This window comes from Symphalangus syndactylus, chromosome 6 (assembly GCF_028878055.3).
Source record: "Symphalangus syndactylus isolate Jambi chromosome 6, NHGRI_mSymSyn1-v2.1_pri, whole genome shotgun sequence".
NCBI classification, from domain to species: domain Eukaryota; kingdom Metazoa; phylum Chordata; class Mammalia; order Primates; family Hylobatidae; genus Symphalangus; species Symphalangus syndactylus.
Window position 1 is genome coordinate 9,351,286 of NC_072428.2, and position 13,493 is coordinate 9,364,778.

A 13,493-nucleotide genomic window follows, 5' to 3' on the forward strand; every position below is an offset into this window, starting at 1 on the left:
TTTCACTTTCGGCATTTTGGTGTCTGGCACTAGTCCTTGCCTCCTGGTAAAGCCAGGCTTGGGTTTAGACTTTCAGCCTCCTCCCTTGTTTCCTGGCCCTTGGGCCCCCTGTTTCTCTAGATGCCCCCTTAGCTCTTTCTCTCCCTGTCTTTTGGCCAAAAACTGAGCCTGAACAGGATCCACTGGGAGCCCCTCTAGGACTGGTCTGTCACGCTGTGCCCCCCTCCCCCAGTTCTGCCGTCTCTTCACTCCAGCTGGCCCCGTGCCTTCCCTGGGTGGTCCTGCTTGGCTTCCCACTGACTCCCCAGCCCCTGCCTCAGGAGTCCAGCAGCACGACCCCTGAAGTGCCTCTGGTTCTGTCCCCTGCCCTGGACTTGGCCGCCCCAGTCCTCCATTCCTGTTCTCTCTTCTAACCAGACAGGGCATTTGCTCCTGACCATGACACCCAAGTTCCCCCACAGGGACCCCACCCGCCCTGCTTTGGCTTCCTCATCTCTAAAATGGGGCCCCCGGCCTCTTCCAGTGGGCTGTGATGCTCGCACGCACTGTCTGCCATCCGGCAGGGCTTGGCACCCCAGCTAGCAGCCCCGAGCACCTGCATAGGTGAGGAGGGCAGCCGGCCGGGACGGCCATGGCTCATTCCTTGGATCTGAGGCCAGGAGTCAGTGGGTCCTTGAGACAGTTATCTTACGGGATGTGTCGCAGCTAGGCGAAGCAAATACTATGTTGTTTTAAAATGTTTTGCTGATTGATAGAAATACTGAGAGCCAAGCACTCCCAGCTAAGGACGTCACTGAGGTTTCACAGCCACCTCTCCCACGCTCCACGACACCACCCAAACTGCAGATCCCAGCCAGTGGGCTATTGACGGCGGTCCTGGCTGGCCTGGGAGGGAAGAGGTGGACACCCCACCCCCATTCTCTTGACAGTACTGGGGAAGCGGCGCCCCATGCCCCGTGTTCTTATACTCCACACATTCAGAAAGGTGTGTGGTTTCGAATAAGGGTCCCAAATTCTTTTTTCTTCTTTTCTCTTTCTTTTTTATTTATTTATTTTTGAGATGGAGTCTTGCTCTGTCACCCGGGCTGGAGTGCAGTGGTGTGATCTCAGCTCACTGCAGCCTCCGCCTCTGGGTTCAAGCAGTTCTGCCTCAGCTTCCTGAGTAGCTGGGATTACAGGCACCTGCCACTGCGCTTGGCTAATTTTTGTGTTTTTAGTAGAGACGGGGTTTCCCCATATTGGCCAGGCTGGTCTCGAACTGCTGACCTCGCGATCCCCCTACCTTGGTCTCCGAAAGTTCTGGGATTACAGGCGTGAGCCACCACACCCGGCCTTTTTTAAGCGAATGAGAGCTTAATTTCACTGAGGCCAAACCTGCAGATGACTTTGTGGCTGGAGCTCCCTTCCCTGATTACATTTTCAGTCGAGGTGGAATGGGGGGCACGTGGGGAAAATGATCCGGCTTTCAGGTCTATAAAATAAGGACAGCACCCTAACTGGGTGCGGTGGCTCACACCTGTAAGCCCAGCACTTTGGGAGGCTGAGGCAGGCAGATCACAAGGTCAGGAGTTCAAGACCAGCCTGGCCAATATGGCAAAACCCTATCTCTACTTAAAAAAAAAAGTCAGGCGTGGTGGCACACACCTGTAAATCCCAGCTACTTGGGAGACTGAGGCAGGAGAATTGCTTGAACCCAGGAGCCGGAGGTTGCAGTGAGCCAAGACCGCACCACTGCACTCCAGCCTGGGTGACAGAGTGAGACTCTGTCTCAAAAAAAAAGATAAGGACAGCGTCCTGGAGTTGGTGGTGGTGAGGGGCTAAAATGGCATATGGCCAGGCTCGTATAGGTGCTCAGTCATCGGAATAAAAAGTTAAGCCAGGAAGACATGGAATGTTCAGAGACGCACTGGGGTGACAGTTCAGAGACAAGGGCCTTGCCTGGCCATGGAAGGCTGCGCAGAACCAAGGCAGCCAGTATGTGGATAATATTTATTTGTATCTTATCTACAGAACAAATATTTACAGATACAAACGGAATCACAGCAAAGTTGCTACAAAACCATCCAGACCTCAATGGCCACTTCTGAAAACATCCACGGTCAAGGGCAGGGCCAGGCCTGGCTGTGGAGTGGGCCAGCTGAGTACCTGGGCATCAGCCAAGGGAAATGGTTGGGGATTATGGCTTCAGCACTCTCCCCGGAGCACATTCCTGAGCGCTGACAACGTGGAGCCCTCACCGCCCCCCCTACCCCAGCGGGGAGGGAAAGGGGCCTGAGCTGGGGAGGGCTGCCCGGGCTCACTGTGTGTCTGCTCCAGGAGTCCCTGGCCCCTGTGCTGGCAGGAGCACCCCTGAGCTGGACGAGAGGTCTCTCTGGCCTGGGGCTGCTCCCTGCCCGGCAGGCTGCTGTTTGGCAGCTGGAGGTGGCAAGAGCTGCTGGTGCTGCCAGGGCGTGTTGGCCAGGAATGAGCTCCCAGGGCAGCCCTGAGGAAAGGGTCTTAGGAAGTGCCTCCCAGCTCACTACTAGGAGCTGGGGACTGTCAGTGCTGAGTGGGGCTGGGGTACACGAGCACCTGCCTCTCCTTTCTTTGGCTTAGAAGTGGGGAAGGAAGGGCCAGGAAAAGGGACCAAAGCCGCCCCAGCCTTGGCCCCTGGGCCGCCTGAGGGCTGGCTGTGTGTGCAGAGGGGGCAGTGGGAGGTGGGCAGCTCTGGAGTTCCCTGCACCCTGGGATCCTTGGGCTGCTCTCACTCCCGGGGTCCCGGCAGGGCAAGGCCTCTGCTTGGGACCAGTGCTGCTGTTCCTCGCTGCTTACTCCAGGAGGTGAAGATGACAGGGCGGCAAGGAGAGGTAACCACAGCATGGCTGGGGACAGGTGCTACACTGGGCCCCGGACCCAGCACAGGGATCACAGTGTCGGTCTCGCACACACGCCTCTGGCCACATGTGCACACCACACACGTCCACACGCACCTCCCTCCTGTCTGGCGGGAGGCTCACTCTCTCTCGCAGGCACTCGCCCTCTCTGCCTCTCACATATGCGGTCACAGAGTGAATCCGAGCATCTTATTGCTGCAGGGGGCAGGGGCGTCAGGGCATCAGAGAAGGTTAATCCACGAAGAGCGAAAACAGCACCATCACCACGATGCCCGCACAGAGCAGAAGCAGCTGCTGCAGGGAGCGCCTGTGGGGAGGGAACAGGGCTCACGGTGGTGGCATGGGCGGAGGAAGCAGGCAGCGGCCAGGAGCCCTTCCCTCCTGAGCCCCTAAGGCCCCTGTGACTGGCAGTCCTCTTCCCCCAACAGGTCACTCACCACGGGTCCTCTTCTTCCAAGAGGTCAGGGAGCACGTTCACCAAGGCGATGTAGAGAAAGCCTCCAGAGGTGAAGGGCAGGACCCAGGCTGCTGTCTCCTCTGCAGCGGGAGAACACCCAACTGGGTACCCAGGGCACTGCGTGTGCTCCCCGCCTCCCAGGACACCACGTGTGCTCCCCACCTCCCGGGCCCGGGGACCCGCGGCGAGGTAGCCACACCCTTTGGCTGGTGCCCCTCTGCTGATGCCACCCGCCACCACCACCCGCCACGCCCGTACCTACTCCCTTGGGGGACTGGGTACAGATGGCGAAGCCCGCACCCAGTAGGCCCCCCAGCGCTGTCGAGAGTTGCAGCTTGGCCGCGCTCCATCGGTCAAAGCCGGCCCGGAGCAGGATGGCAAAGTCGCCCACCTGAAGGGAGGTCCGGAGGTTCACCCTGCGCCCCAGCAGGGCCTGATGCCCTGAGTGCTCAGGTACGATATACACACTGAGCCCTCTGCCCTTCCCCACCCTTCCCCTGGGACCCCCATCCTGAGTATGGCGGAGATGGCAGCTGCAGGCTGCTGGGGTGAGGAGCTTCCCACAGCCCAGCCCCAGAGCACCACACTGGGCAGGCCCAGCCCCACGCCCTCCTGAGCTCCACACCCATGCTGATCATCAGCACTGTGGGGGCCTGGGCCCCTGGGGGCTGCCCTACAAGCCTCACCTCATGGGGGATCTCGTGCAGGAGGATGGCCATGGTTGTCAGGAGCCCGATCTGCAGGGAGGGGAGCCGTGGCTGCGGGGTCTGTGTTGAGGGCTGAGCACCCCACTCGCCCACTCATTCCACAGAGGTTTACTCTGCTCTGAGCTGGCTCTGGGTGGGCACTGTTGGCCACTGGAAATACAGCAGTGACTAAAGGGGACAAGGAACCTGCCTTCACGAAGCTAGCAGTCTAGAGGGGAGAGACAGGACTCACTCAAACACTCACAGGCGCTGGGAAGAAAAGGATGGACAGGGTGCCCGGGGGAGCAGGCCCAGGGACCAAATTTAGATGAGGAGGTCAGCAAAGGCCTGGTGGAGGAGTCCATGTCAGTCGAGGCCCCAAGGATGAGTCGTCAGCCACTCAAAGCGTGGGCGGGAGAACATTCCAGGCAGGGGGAACAGTGTGAGGTGGGAAAGATCTCGGCCAGCTGCAGAGTAGGCCGCCTCTGGGCCAGAGGCCAGAGGGAGGAGGTAGAGGAAGAAGCATCTAGGAGCAGGCAGGGGCCACGCCTAGCAGCTTGACAGAGGCACCCAACAAGGAGTGCTGGGAACAGGAACAGACCAGGGGCTCAGGATCAGAGAACGGCGGCGGCCAGGACAGCAGCAGCGAGGATGGGGTATGAGGGCCTTAGATGAGGGCGCTGGCAATGGAGGGGCAAGAAGCAGAGACTCCAGACACAGGCGGAATCCACATGGCTGTCACCGGAATCGCCAGAGCCCCACTGGCCCCAAGCTCCTCACCTTCTTGCTCACAAGGAAGCTGGCAGCCACAGCCAGCCCGTGAGTGAAGTTGTCGATGGTGTTGGCCAGCAGGTTGAGGTAGCCGCTGACCTGGGAAGGAGGGAAGGCAGAAGGCAGGGCTGAGTAGGGCTGGCCACTCAGGGCAGTGTGGCTGCAGGGGCCCTGAGCAGGCCACTCACTTTGATGCTCCGGACCACGGCACCGAGGCCGGGCTCTGCGGCCGGCTGGGCCAGACAGTGGCCTCCATTGAGCGCGGCGGCAGCAGCAGTGGGGTCTTTGTTGGGGGCCTAGGGCCAGGAGAAGGAGGGAGAGGTGACATTAGATGCCCCCCACTCAGCCAGGGCAGACAGAAGGGGAGACAGAGATGGAAAACGAGAGACAGGGGGCCGGGCGCAGTGGCTCACGCCTGTAATCCCAGCACTTTGGGAGCCCAAGGCAGATGGATCACCTGAGGTCAGGAGTTCGAGACCAGCCTGGCCAACATGGTGAAACCCCACCTCTACTAAAAATACAAAAATTAGCTGGGCGTGGTGGCGTGCACCTGTAGTCCCAGCTACTTGGGAGGCTGAGGCAGAAGAATTGCTTGAACCTGGGAGGTGAAAGTTGCAGTGAGCCGAGATCGCGCCACTGCACTCCAGCCTGGGTGACAGAGTGAGATTCTGTCTCAAAAAAAATAATAATAATTGGGAGGCTGAGGTGGGTGGATCACGAGGTCAAGAGATCGAGACCATCCTGGACAACATGGTGAAACCCCGTCTCTACTAAAAATACAAAAGTTAGCTGGGCATGGTGGTGGGAGCCTGTAATCCCAGCTACTCGGGAGGCTGAGGCAGGAGAATCACTTGAACCGGGGAGGCAGAGGTTGCCATGAGCCGAGATCGCGCCACTGCACTTCAGCCTGGGTGACAGAGCAAGACTCTGTCTCAAAAAAAAAAAGAGAGAGAGAGAGGAGCCTCTCTTTTTTCTAGCTAGAATTCTCTGCTACTCTATCAGTTGGGTGCCCCCAAACTCAACAAACCCTCCCCAACTGCTGTCACCATCAGGCTACCAGAACAAGCTACATCAGGGGCTAATGCTGTCACTCCCAAAGAAGGTGACCCAACCTCCCACAGCTCCCAGGAGAGGGCCAGGAGACCCCTCTTTTCAGGGCTCAACTCAGACCCTGGGCCTGCAGGCCCCAGGCCCTACCACAGAACAGAGGCTGATACACCCGGCCCTTGAGTGTGGCCCCACCTGGCTGGTTCCGTCCTCCTTGCTGTCCAGGAACATCTTCTCCAACGCCAGGAAGGTCAGGATGCCAGCGATGACCCATAGCCCCAGCTGCCGCTGCTGCTGCAGGCTCTGCCCCTCACCACCTGCAGGGGGCGGCAATGCCAGGCCAGGCCAAGCCAAGCCAAGCCAGGGCCGTAGGAGGGGGCCATTTGGAATGGGATCTCATCCAGGGCACCAGGGCAGTGACAAGGGTGGATCGGGCAGCTGGGGCCCAGAACTCCCACTGGAACCAGGGCCCAGAGACCAAGACAATGACCCTCCCTCCCTCCCAGGCAAGCTCCTGCCAGAAATCCAGAATCCCTCTCCTGGTCATCCTGGCCATCCCTGGACGTAGGCACCAGGCCCCCACTCCTGGCACTGTCTTGCCCCTGGCCTGTGGCCTCACTCACCAGGGCTGGCGCTGCACGTGTAGGCCCAGGCTTCAGGCAGCAGGTGCAGAAATACATTGCCCAAGAGTCCCCCCAGGGCGAAGCTGAGCAGCTGCTTCAGGCGCCAGGCCCCAGCTACAAGGGAGAGATGCGGGGTCTGGGGGCTGACCCGCTGGAGCTCCTGGCATGACCTCCATCCCACCCCACTCACTGGGCTCTTTCTGGGCCTGCAAGGCTGGATATGGGTGGCTGCTCTTCCTGAGTCCCCCATCTCACAGCAGAAACACCGCACCCTGCCAAATGCCCACAGGGCCACCACCATGTCATGGTGAAGAGCTGACAGGTCCCCACTCCCAACCCACTAGCTGGTGACCTTGGCAGATGACTTTGGAGACTCGGTTTCTCCATCTGTAAATTGAGTCTTATGGGAATTATTATTTTATCTTGTTTTGAGACGGAGTCTCGCTCTGTTGCCCAGGCTGGAGTGCAGTGGCGTGATCTTGGCTCACTGCAACCTCCATCTCCTGGGTTCAAGCGACTCTCCTGCCTCAGCCTCCTGAGTAGCTGGGATTACAGGTGCGTGCCACCACATCCGGCTAATTTTTGTATTTTTGGTAGAGACGGGTTTCACCATGTTGGCCAGGCTGGCCTCGAACTCCAGACCTCAGGTGATCTGCCCACCTCAGCCTCCCAAACTGCTGAGATTACAGCTGTGAGCCTTTTATGGGCTCTTATGGGAATTAAATGACAATATGTATAGCAAGTGCTCATTACATGGCAATTTTTCTCCTTTCAGCTGCTGTCACTCTCAGAAAAGTGGCAGAGATTTGGGGACTTGCAGCATCCAGAGTTGGAAGTCACCTGCCTGAAAGCCATGTTAGAGAAACTGAGGCCTAGAGGACAGAGGCAGCTGGGTTTGGGGTGGGATCCCAGGGGAAACTGCTGTTTCCTGGCTGGGTGACCTTGGATTGGTCAAAGAACCTCTCTGTGCCTGTGCATCCCCACTTGTAAAATGGAACTAATAATCCAAGTGCTCCCTGCACTGACCCCGCAGGGCTGCTCTGAGGGTTGAGCACAGGCCTGACCGTGGCCCGAGCAGGGCTCTGTTCACAAATGTGGCCCTGCCCTCAGCCCAGTGCCTGGCACAGAGCTGTTGGGTAACCATCTGGTAAGTGAATGGTTCCTGAGCATCCAGCTGGCAGCACCAGCCCCTGGGATGCTCGCTTCTGACAGATTCCCAGGGCCCTGGTCCACCCCTCTTGGGTGGGGGATAGGCACGTGCATTCTTAGCAGCTCCCTAGAGCTCTCCTGCGTTTCATTACAACATGTTATTTGTGAACGGGTAGTACATGCTCATGGTACAAAAGGGTAGTCAAGACAAAGCTCCCACCTGTGCCCACATCCCCATCTCCTGGACCCCCTCTCCAGGGGCAGGCCCTGCTACCAGGTGCTCATAGCTTCCTGGGGAAGCCAGAGCCAGCCGCCCCTGGCTAGATAACTCCTAACAGGACCAAGGGGAGAAGTTCTATTCTATCCTCTCCCTCCATCTGAGACACTCTGTGACCTGAGGTCTCCTAAGAAGAGCAGCAGCATGCTTCCCACACGCTGGCCGGCCCTGGGCACCGTCGGAGAGTCACCCACCTTCTGAGCGCAGCATGGTCCCCATCTCTAGGGGAATGACGAGCAACGGGAAGACCCCACTGAGCCCCACCATGAGGGAACCCAGGAGGGAGCAGATCCAGGTGTCCAGCCGCTCTCCGCTCAGCAGAGCCCCCCAGGACTCGCTTTCCTTGTTGTCCAGGCGACAGGCCGTCGCAGTGCCCCGGCTCCGGAGGGCCGGCTGGGAACCCCCAGCCCTTCCCAAGAGCTCCAGGGCAAGGGCGGTGAGGAAGAGGAGCCTTGGGCCTGCCATGCCACAGCCAGGGCAGAGACATCCAGGCATGCCACGTACTGAAAAACACAAAGGCCACCTACATGAGCTGCCAGCCTTGGCTGCACACCTGCTTAGGAAACGTGGCGCCTCCCTCCTCCCCGCAAGGGACCCTGGCATCCCCCCTCCTGCTGTCCTTGCCAGAGCGTCTGAGCATCTAAATGCTGGGTGCACAGCAGTGGGGCCCTGTGTCTCCACACCCCACTCCTGAGCACTGCGTATTTTTTCCTTCTGAGCAGCTCCAGACTGTGTCAGCACCTCCGCCTGAGGCTAAACTTTCCCTAATGACAGGGTGAGGCGTTGGCTGGCTCTCCTCAGCCACCGGCGGTGCGGCCCGGCCCAGCTGGGTGTCTGGCTGCCAGGGGGGGGCTCTGCCGCCCGCGACACCCCAGAGACTGAGGCGCCCCTTCTAAGGGGATGGGGTGGATTCAGAGAGACACACGTGGGGAAACTGCGCAGCTGAGCCAGGGCAAGACCATCCACGCTTCTTCCTAGGGTATGAGACCAATGTCCCCAGGGCACTGAGGGCGACAGGAGATGGGGCTGATGAGGAAGGAGCCTTTAGCCAGGGGATGCCTCTCTCATATAGAGCGCAGGCTTTAGAGCCCCCACTGTGAACTCTATGCTGCACTTTGAGCTGTCTAACTCTGGGCAAATCTCTGAAGCCCCCCCTCTGAGCCTCAGTGCCCTCATCTGCAGGAGAGGGATCAGTATCACCTGCCTCAGCTGTGAGGACGAGATAAGCCTGAAAGTGCAGGTGGATGTGCCCGGCATGAGGAGGCCCAGAGGCCCTGCCTGTGCCAGGGAAGGCCTGGAGCTCCCTGCAGCAGGAATGTGCCCAGCCAGCCGATCACAGGATGTGGACGTGAGTCAACCAAGCGAGAAGTTCCATCTGGAAACTCGGGCATGAGGTTTAAATGTGGTCTGCTCTGCCTCAGGCTGGCTGTGACCTTGAGCTGGTGACGTCCCTGCCTCAGTTTCCTCACTTTCTGATGGAAATGGGAGGGGAAGAAAGCAGCTGCCTGTGGGTGGTGGCAGAGATGCCCATGTCTAGGACCTCCAGGCCTTAACTAATCAGGGACACTGATGAAGCCAGCGGGGCTCCACTGCGGACCACAGGCAAGACTGGGCCAGGACGAGGCGGTCACGCAGAGGTGAGGGGACCACAGGCTAGCGGGAGGGAATACACGGAGAGTCCGAGGGGAGAGGAAAGTAGAGAGTGAGAGCGCCAGAAAGAGGCGGGTGGGACGCGGAGGGGACAGCGAGGGAGGGATGGGGCGCGAGGCGCGGAGCGATGGGGGAGAGGAAGCCGACGCGGGCGAGCCTGACTCCCGGGTCCTGGGAGCCGGCCCAGGTCTGATGAGGACCAGTCGGACGGGGCGAGGGATCGGCCGGGTCCATCACGCCCGGGGCGCGGGCCCCGAGGGTCCGGCTGGCACTCACCGTGCGGCGGCGGCGGCGGCGCTCCGGGCGGCCCCAGCCATCCAGCTGCGGTACCGAGCCCCGCCCAGGCTCTGCCCCGCCCGGCCGCCCGGCCGCCCGGCCCCCGGCCCGGGGCCGCCCCCGGCGCGCGGCCACGTCACAAGGGGCCTGTCCGGAACCCGAGGGCCGCGTGTCGCGGGGCCGGGGGGAGTGGCGGCGGAGGGCGCTTCCGCCTCGCGGCGGTGGGGGACCGGGGCAGAGGGCGCACTTCCGTTTGGGCAGGGCTGCGGGCCGGAGGGGAGGGCCGGTCGGAAGTGGGAGAGCCACACGCACCGCGCTCAGCCAGGCTGGGCAGGGACGGAGGCGGCGGCTCTGCGGGGACCGCGATCGGCCGGGCTGCGGGGCTTGCGGATCTGGCCGCCGCTTCCCGTCCAGGGCCGCAGTCTGCCCGCGGCCGCACGGGGGCGCGCCCGGCCGCCAGACCACGCCACCCAGGTCGGGCTGGGAGGACTGCTGTGCGCTCCTGCTCTGAGTCAGCCCGGCCTGGCTCCTCCATGAGCAAGGGAAAGGGGAAGTGCCTGCCGCAGGGAGGGGCCTGGCCCCGGGAACCTCAGAAGAGGGAATTTTATTCTTACTCATCGAATTATTTTTATGCTTTGGTTTTTCACTGGGAACCTCAGGCCACTGTCTCCAGGGCTTGTAACCCTTTGGGGTCTAATACATGGTGGCTGGACCCTGCTGATGGAACTCCAAACCTGGGAGGCGAGGGCTCTGTGCTCCCCTCACCTGGAGGAAGCTAGACCTGACCTCTTTGGTTAGACTAGGGCAGCAAACACTGGATGGCAGTTCTTATAACCGCAGTTTATTGAGCACCTACTATGTGCTATTCACTCTACTCGCATTATCTCACGGAATCCTCATATTATCCCATTGTGGTGGGTACTGTTAGCCCAGGGTCACACAGTGGCACAGATGGCAGAGCCAGGATTCAAACCTGGGTGTCCTGAAGCCAGTGTATGTGATACCACTTCTCACGTCTAGGTCCTGAACAGCAGTGGGAGTCTGGCTTGGCGTTTCCAGTTTGTATTCTTCTCTGGAAATCAGCCAGTATAGGAGAAGATTCAGGAAGGGGCATGTGGGTGCTCACTTGGGCAGAGATAGCGACCGAGTACAAGTCTCTAAGTCTCTGACCCTCATCAGCCCCCCATGGCAGCTCCAACCATTTACTCTGACACTTTCCCCTCTGCTGGGGCTCTTGAGAGCACGCTCAGCTCTCAGGGCTGCCTCATGTTGCAGTGTTGGCCTTCCTTAGACCGCCAACTTCTCCCTGGTGGCCCAGCTTGTCTTCTGAAGCTTTCTGTCCATCTCACCCCACCGGGCCCATACAACTGCCAGGACGTTCTGTTCCCTCCCTGAGTTCCAAAATGGAATCCCTGGGTTAGTTTCTTGGCAAAGAAAAGCTACTCAGGGATCCTGCCCTAGGACTTCTAAAATGCCCCCCTCCCTGTATGCAAAAGCGCTCCATCTTATGCAAAGCACTTCATAATATGCAAATGATTTCACAATAACACAGTCTGCATTCCTGCCTCTAGAGGCTGAGGGCTCCTGGCGGCCACCCAACAAGGGGATGGGCAAGACCCAGCCAGAAATGTTACTTGGTGCCAATGCACTACCCTTTCCTCCCACCTGGCCTGGAATTCCCATCGGATGCCTAAGGCCCAGTGGCTCACATCTGTAATCCCAGCACTTTGGGAGGTCTAGGAAGGAGGATCTTTTGAGCCCAGGAGTTCCAGACCAGCCTGGGTAACAAACTGAGAACTCATCTCTACAAAAAAATTTAAAATTAGGTGTGATGGTGCGCACCTGTAGCCCCAGCTACTCAGGAGGCTGAGGTGGAAGGATTGCTTGAACCCAGGAGGTCAAGGCTGCAGTGAGCCCTGATCATGCCACTGCACTCCAGTCTGGGTAACAGAGCGAGACCTTGTCTCAAAAATAAAGAAATAAAAAAAATTACAAATTAATAAAATACTGAATTAGATCTGCAGGGGTTTCCAGGTGTGTGAGAAAAGTGAGATGCAGAAATATTTAATATGATCCACTATTTTTATTTTTTAAGAGACTATTTTAAAATAATGACAAAAAGAAACCTTGTATATGTATATGTGATTAAAGGTATCAGTATATATAAGTCTATGTATAATGAATACATAAAAAACATAGATAACACATTAAAGTGATATTATGGATTCTATGGTGGGAGGAACTAATGTGAATAGGGAAGGAAAAAATGTTGAAGGAAAACAACACATTAAAAGATGTATATGGCCATATATGGCCAGGCGTGGTGGCTCATACCTGTAATCCCAGCACTTTGGGAGGCCAAGGTGGGCAGATCACCTGTGGTTGGGAGTTCAAGACTAGCCTGACCAACATAGAGAAACCCCCTCTACTAAAAATACAAAATTAGCCAGGTGTGGTGGCACATGCCTGTAATCCCAGCTACTTGGGAGGCTGAGGCAGCAGAATCACTTGAACCTGGGAGGTAGAGGCTGCAGTGAGCCGAGATTGCGCCATTGCACTCCAGCCTGGGCAACAAGAGTGAAACTCTGTCTCAAAAATAAATAAATAAATAAATAAATAAAAGGTGTATATGGTCACATGTATGCAATGTGTAAAATTGTATACATATATCAAATCTCATCTCAGATATATGAAAATCTCACTATATAAAATCTCTTTCTCTTTCTCTTTCTCTTTTTTTTTTTTTTGAGACAGGGTCTCACTCTGTCACCCAGACTGGAGTACAGTGGCATGATCTCAGCTCACTGCAACCTCTGCCTCCCAGACTCAAGTAATTCTCCGGCCTCAGCCTCCCAAGTAGCTGGAATTATAGGCATGGGCCACTACTTCCCGGCTAATTTTTGTAGTAGAGATGGGGTTTCACCATGTTGGCCAGGCTGGTCTTGAACTCCTTACCTCAAATGATCCACCCACCTCAGCCTCCCAAAGTGCTGGGATTACAAGCGTGAGCCACTGCTTCCGGCCTGTTTTGTTTTTTGTTGTTGTTGTTTGAGACGGAGTCTTGCACTGTCACCAGTCTGGAGTGCAATGGTACCATCTCGTCTCACTGCAGCCTCCGCCTCCCGGGTTCAAGCATTCTCCTGCCTCAGCCTCCTGAGTAGCTGGGATTACAGGCGCCCGCCACCACTCCCGGCTAATTTTTTTATTTTTAGTAGAGACGGGGTTTCGCTATTTTGGCCAGGCTGGTCTTGAACTCCTGACCTTGTGATCCGCCCGCCTCAGCCTCCCAAAGTGCTGAGATTACAGACATAAGCCACCATGCCCGGCCTGTTTTTTCGTTTTGGAGATGGAGTCTCGCTCTGTTGCCTAGGCTGGAATGCAATGGTGCGATCTTGGCTCACTGCAACCTCCGCCTCCCAGCTTCATGCGATTCTTATGCCTCAGCCCCCCGATTACAGGCACCCACCACCATGCCCGGCTAATTTTTGTATTTTTGGTAGAGACGGGGTTTCACCATGTTGGCCAGGCTGGTTTTGAACTCTTGACCTCAAGTGATCTGCCCTCCTCAGCCTCCCAAAGTGTTGGGATTACAGGCGTGAGCCACCGCGCCCGGCCACAAATGAGTGTTTTCTGACATATTTATCAGTTGGTTTGGAGGCCATAGGGTTTTCCTGGGTTGAAGTG

At 57.8% G+C, this 13,493-nt stretch overlaps 1 protein-coding gene across 7 annotated transcripts; it reads right to left on the reverse strand.

Annotated features, from left to right (window-relative positions):
• Nucleotides 1–1,975: 1,975 nt before the first annotated feature.
• On the reverse strand, nt 1,976–9,941 carry SLC39A13 (solute carrier family 39 member 13). 7 transcript variants are annotated; one of them, XM_055281590.2, is made up of 10 exons: nt 9,810–9,939; nt 8,078–8,386; nt 6,458–6,571; nt 6,030–6,151; nt 4,976–5,083; nt 4,797–4,886; nt 4,017–4,067; nt 3,593–3,721; nt 3,311–3,410; nt 1,976–3,180 (listed from the first exon to the last, which is right to left on the reverse strand). In XM_055281590.2, exons 2-9 carry the CDS (start codon nt 8,376–8,378, stop codon nt 3,348–3,350), a joined length of 978 nt encoding a protein of 325 aa, XP_055137565.1. In that variant the 5' UTR covers nt 8,379–8,386; nt 9,810–9,939; the 3' UTR covers nt 1,976–3,180; nt 3,311–3,347. The 7 variants fall into 7 exon arrangements, with proteins under 7 accessions (XP_055137565.1, XP_055137560.1, XP_055137563.1 ...); XM_055281585.2 differs by having other exon boundaries at nt 3,311–3,431; nt 3,589–3,721; XM_055281588.2 differs by having other exon boundaries at nt 3,589–3,721; nt 9,810–9,938.
• Between the last annotated feature and the right edge of the window lie 3,552 nt (nt 9,942–13,493).

What these genes read in the sequence shown, in the direction of transcription:
- SLC39A13 (XM_055281585.2), bottom strand. Translation starts at nt 8,378, where the DNA reads ATGCCTGGATGTCTCTGCCCTGGCTGTGGCATGGCAGGCCCAAGGCTC. An exon ending in CACGTGCAGCGCCAGCCCTG is followed by an intron (nt 6,152 to 6,457) that starts GTGAGTGAGGCC and finishes CGCCCCCTGCAG; the next exon opens with GTGGTGAGGGGCAGAGCCTG. An exon ending in TGCACGAGATCCCCCATGAG is followed by an intron (nt 3,722 to 4,016) that starts GTGAGGCTTGTA and finishes ACCTCCCTTCAG; the next exon opens with GTGGGCGACTTTGCCATCCT.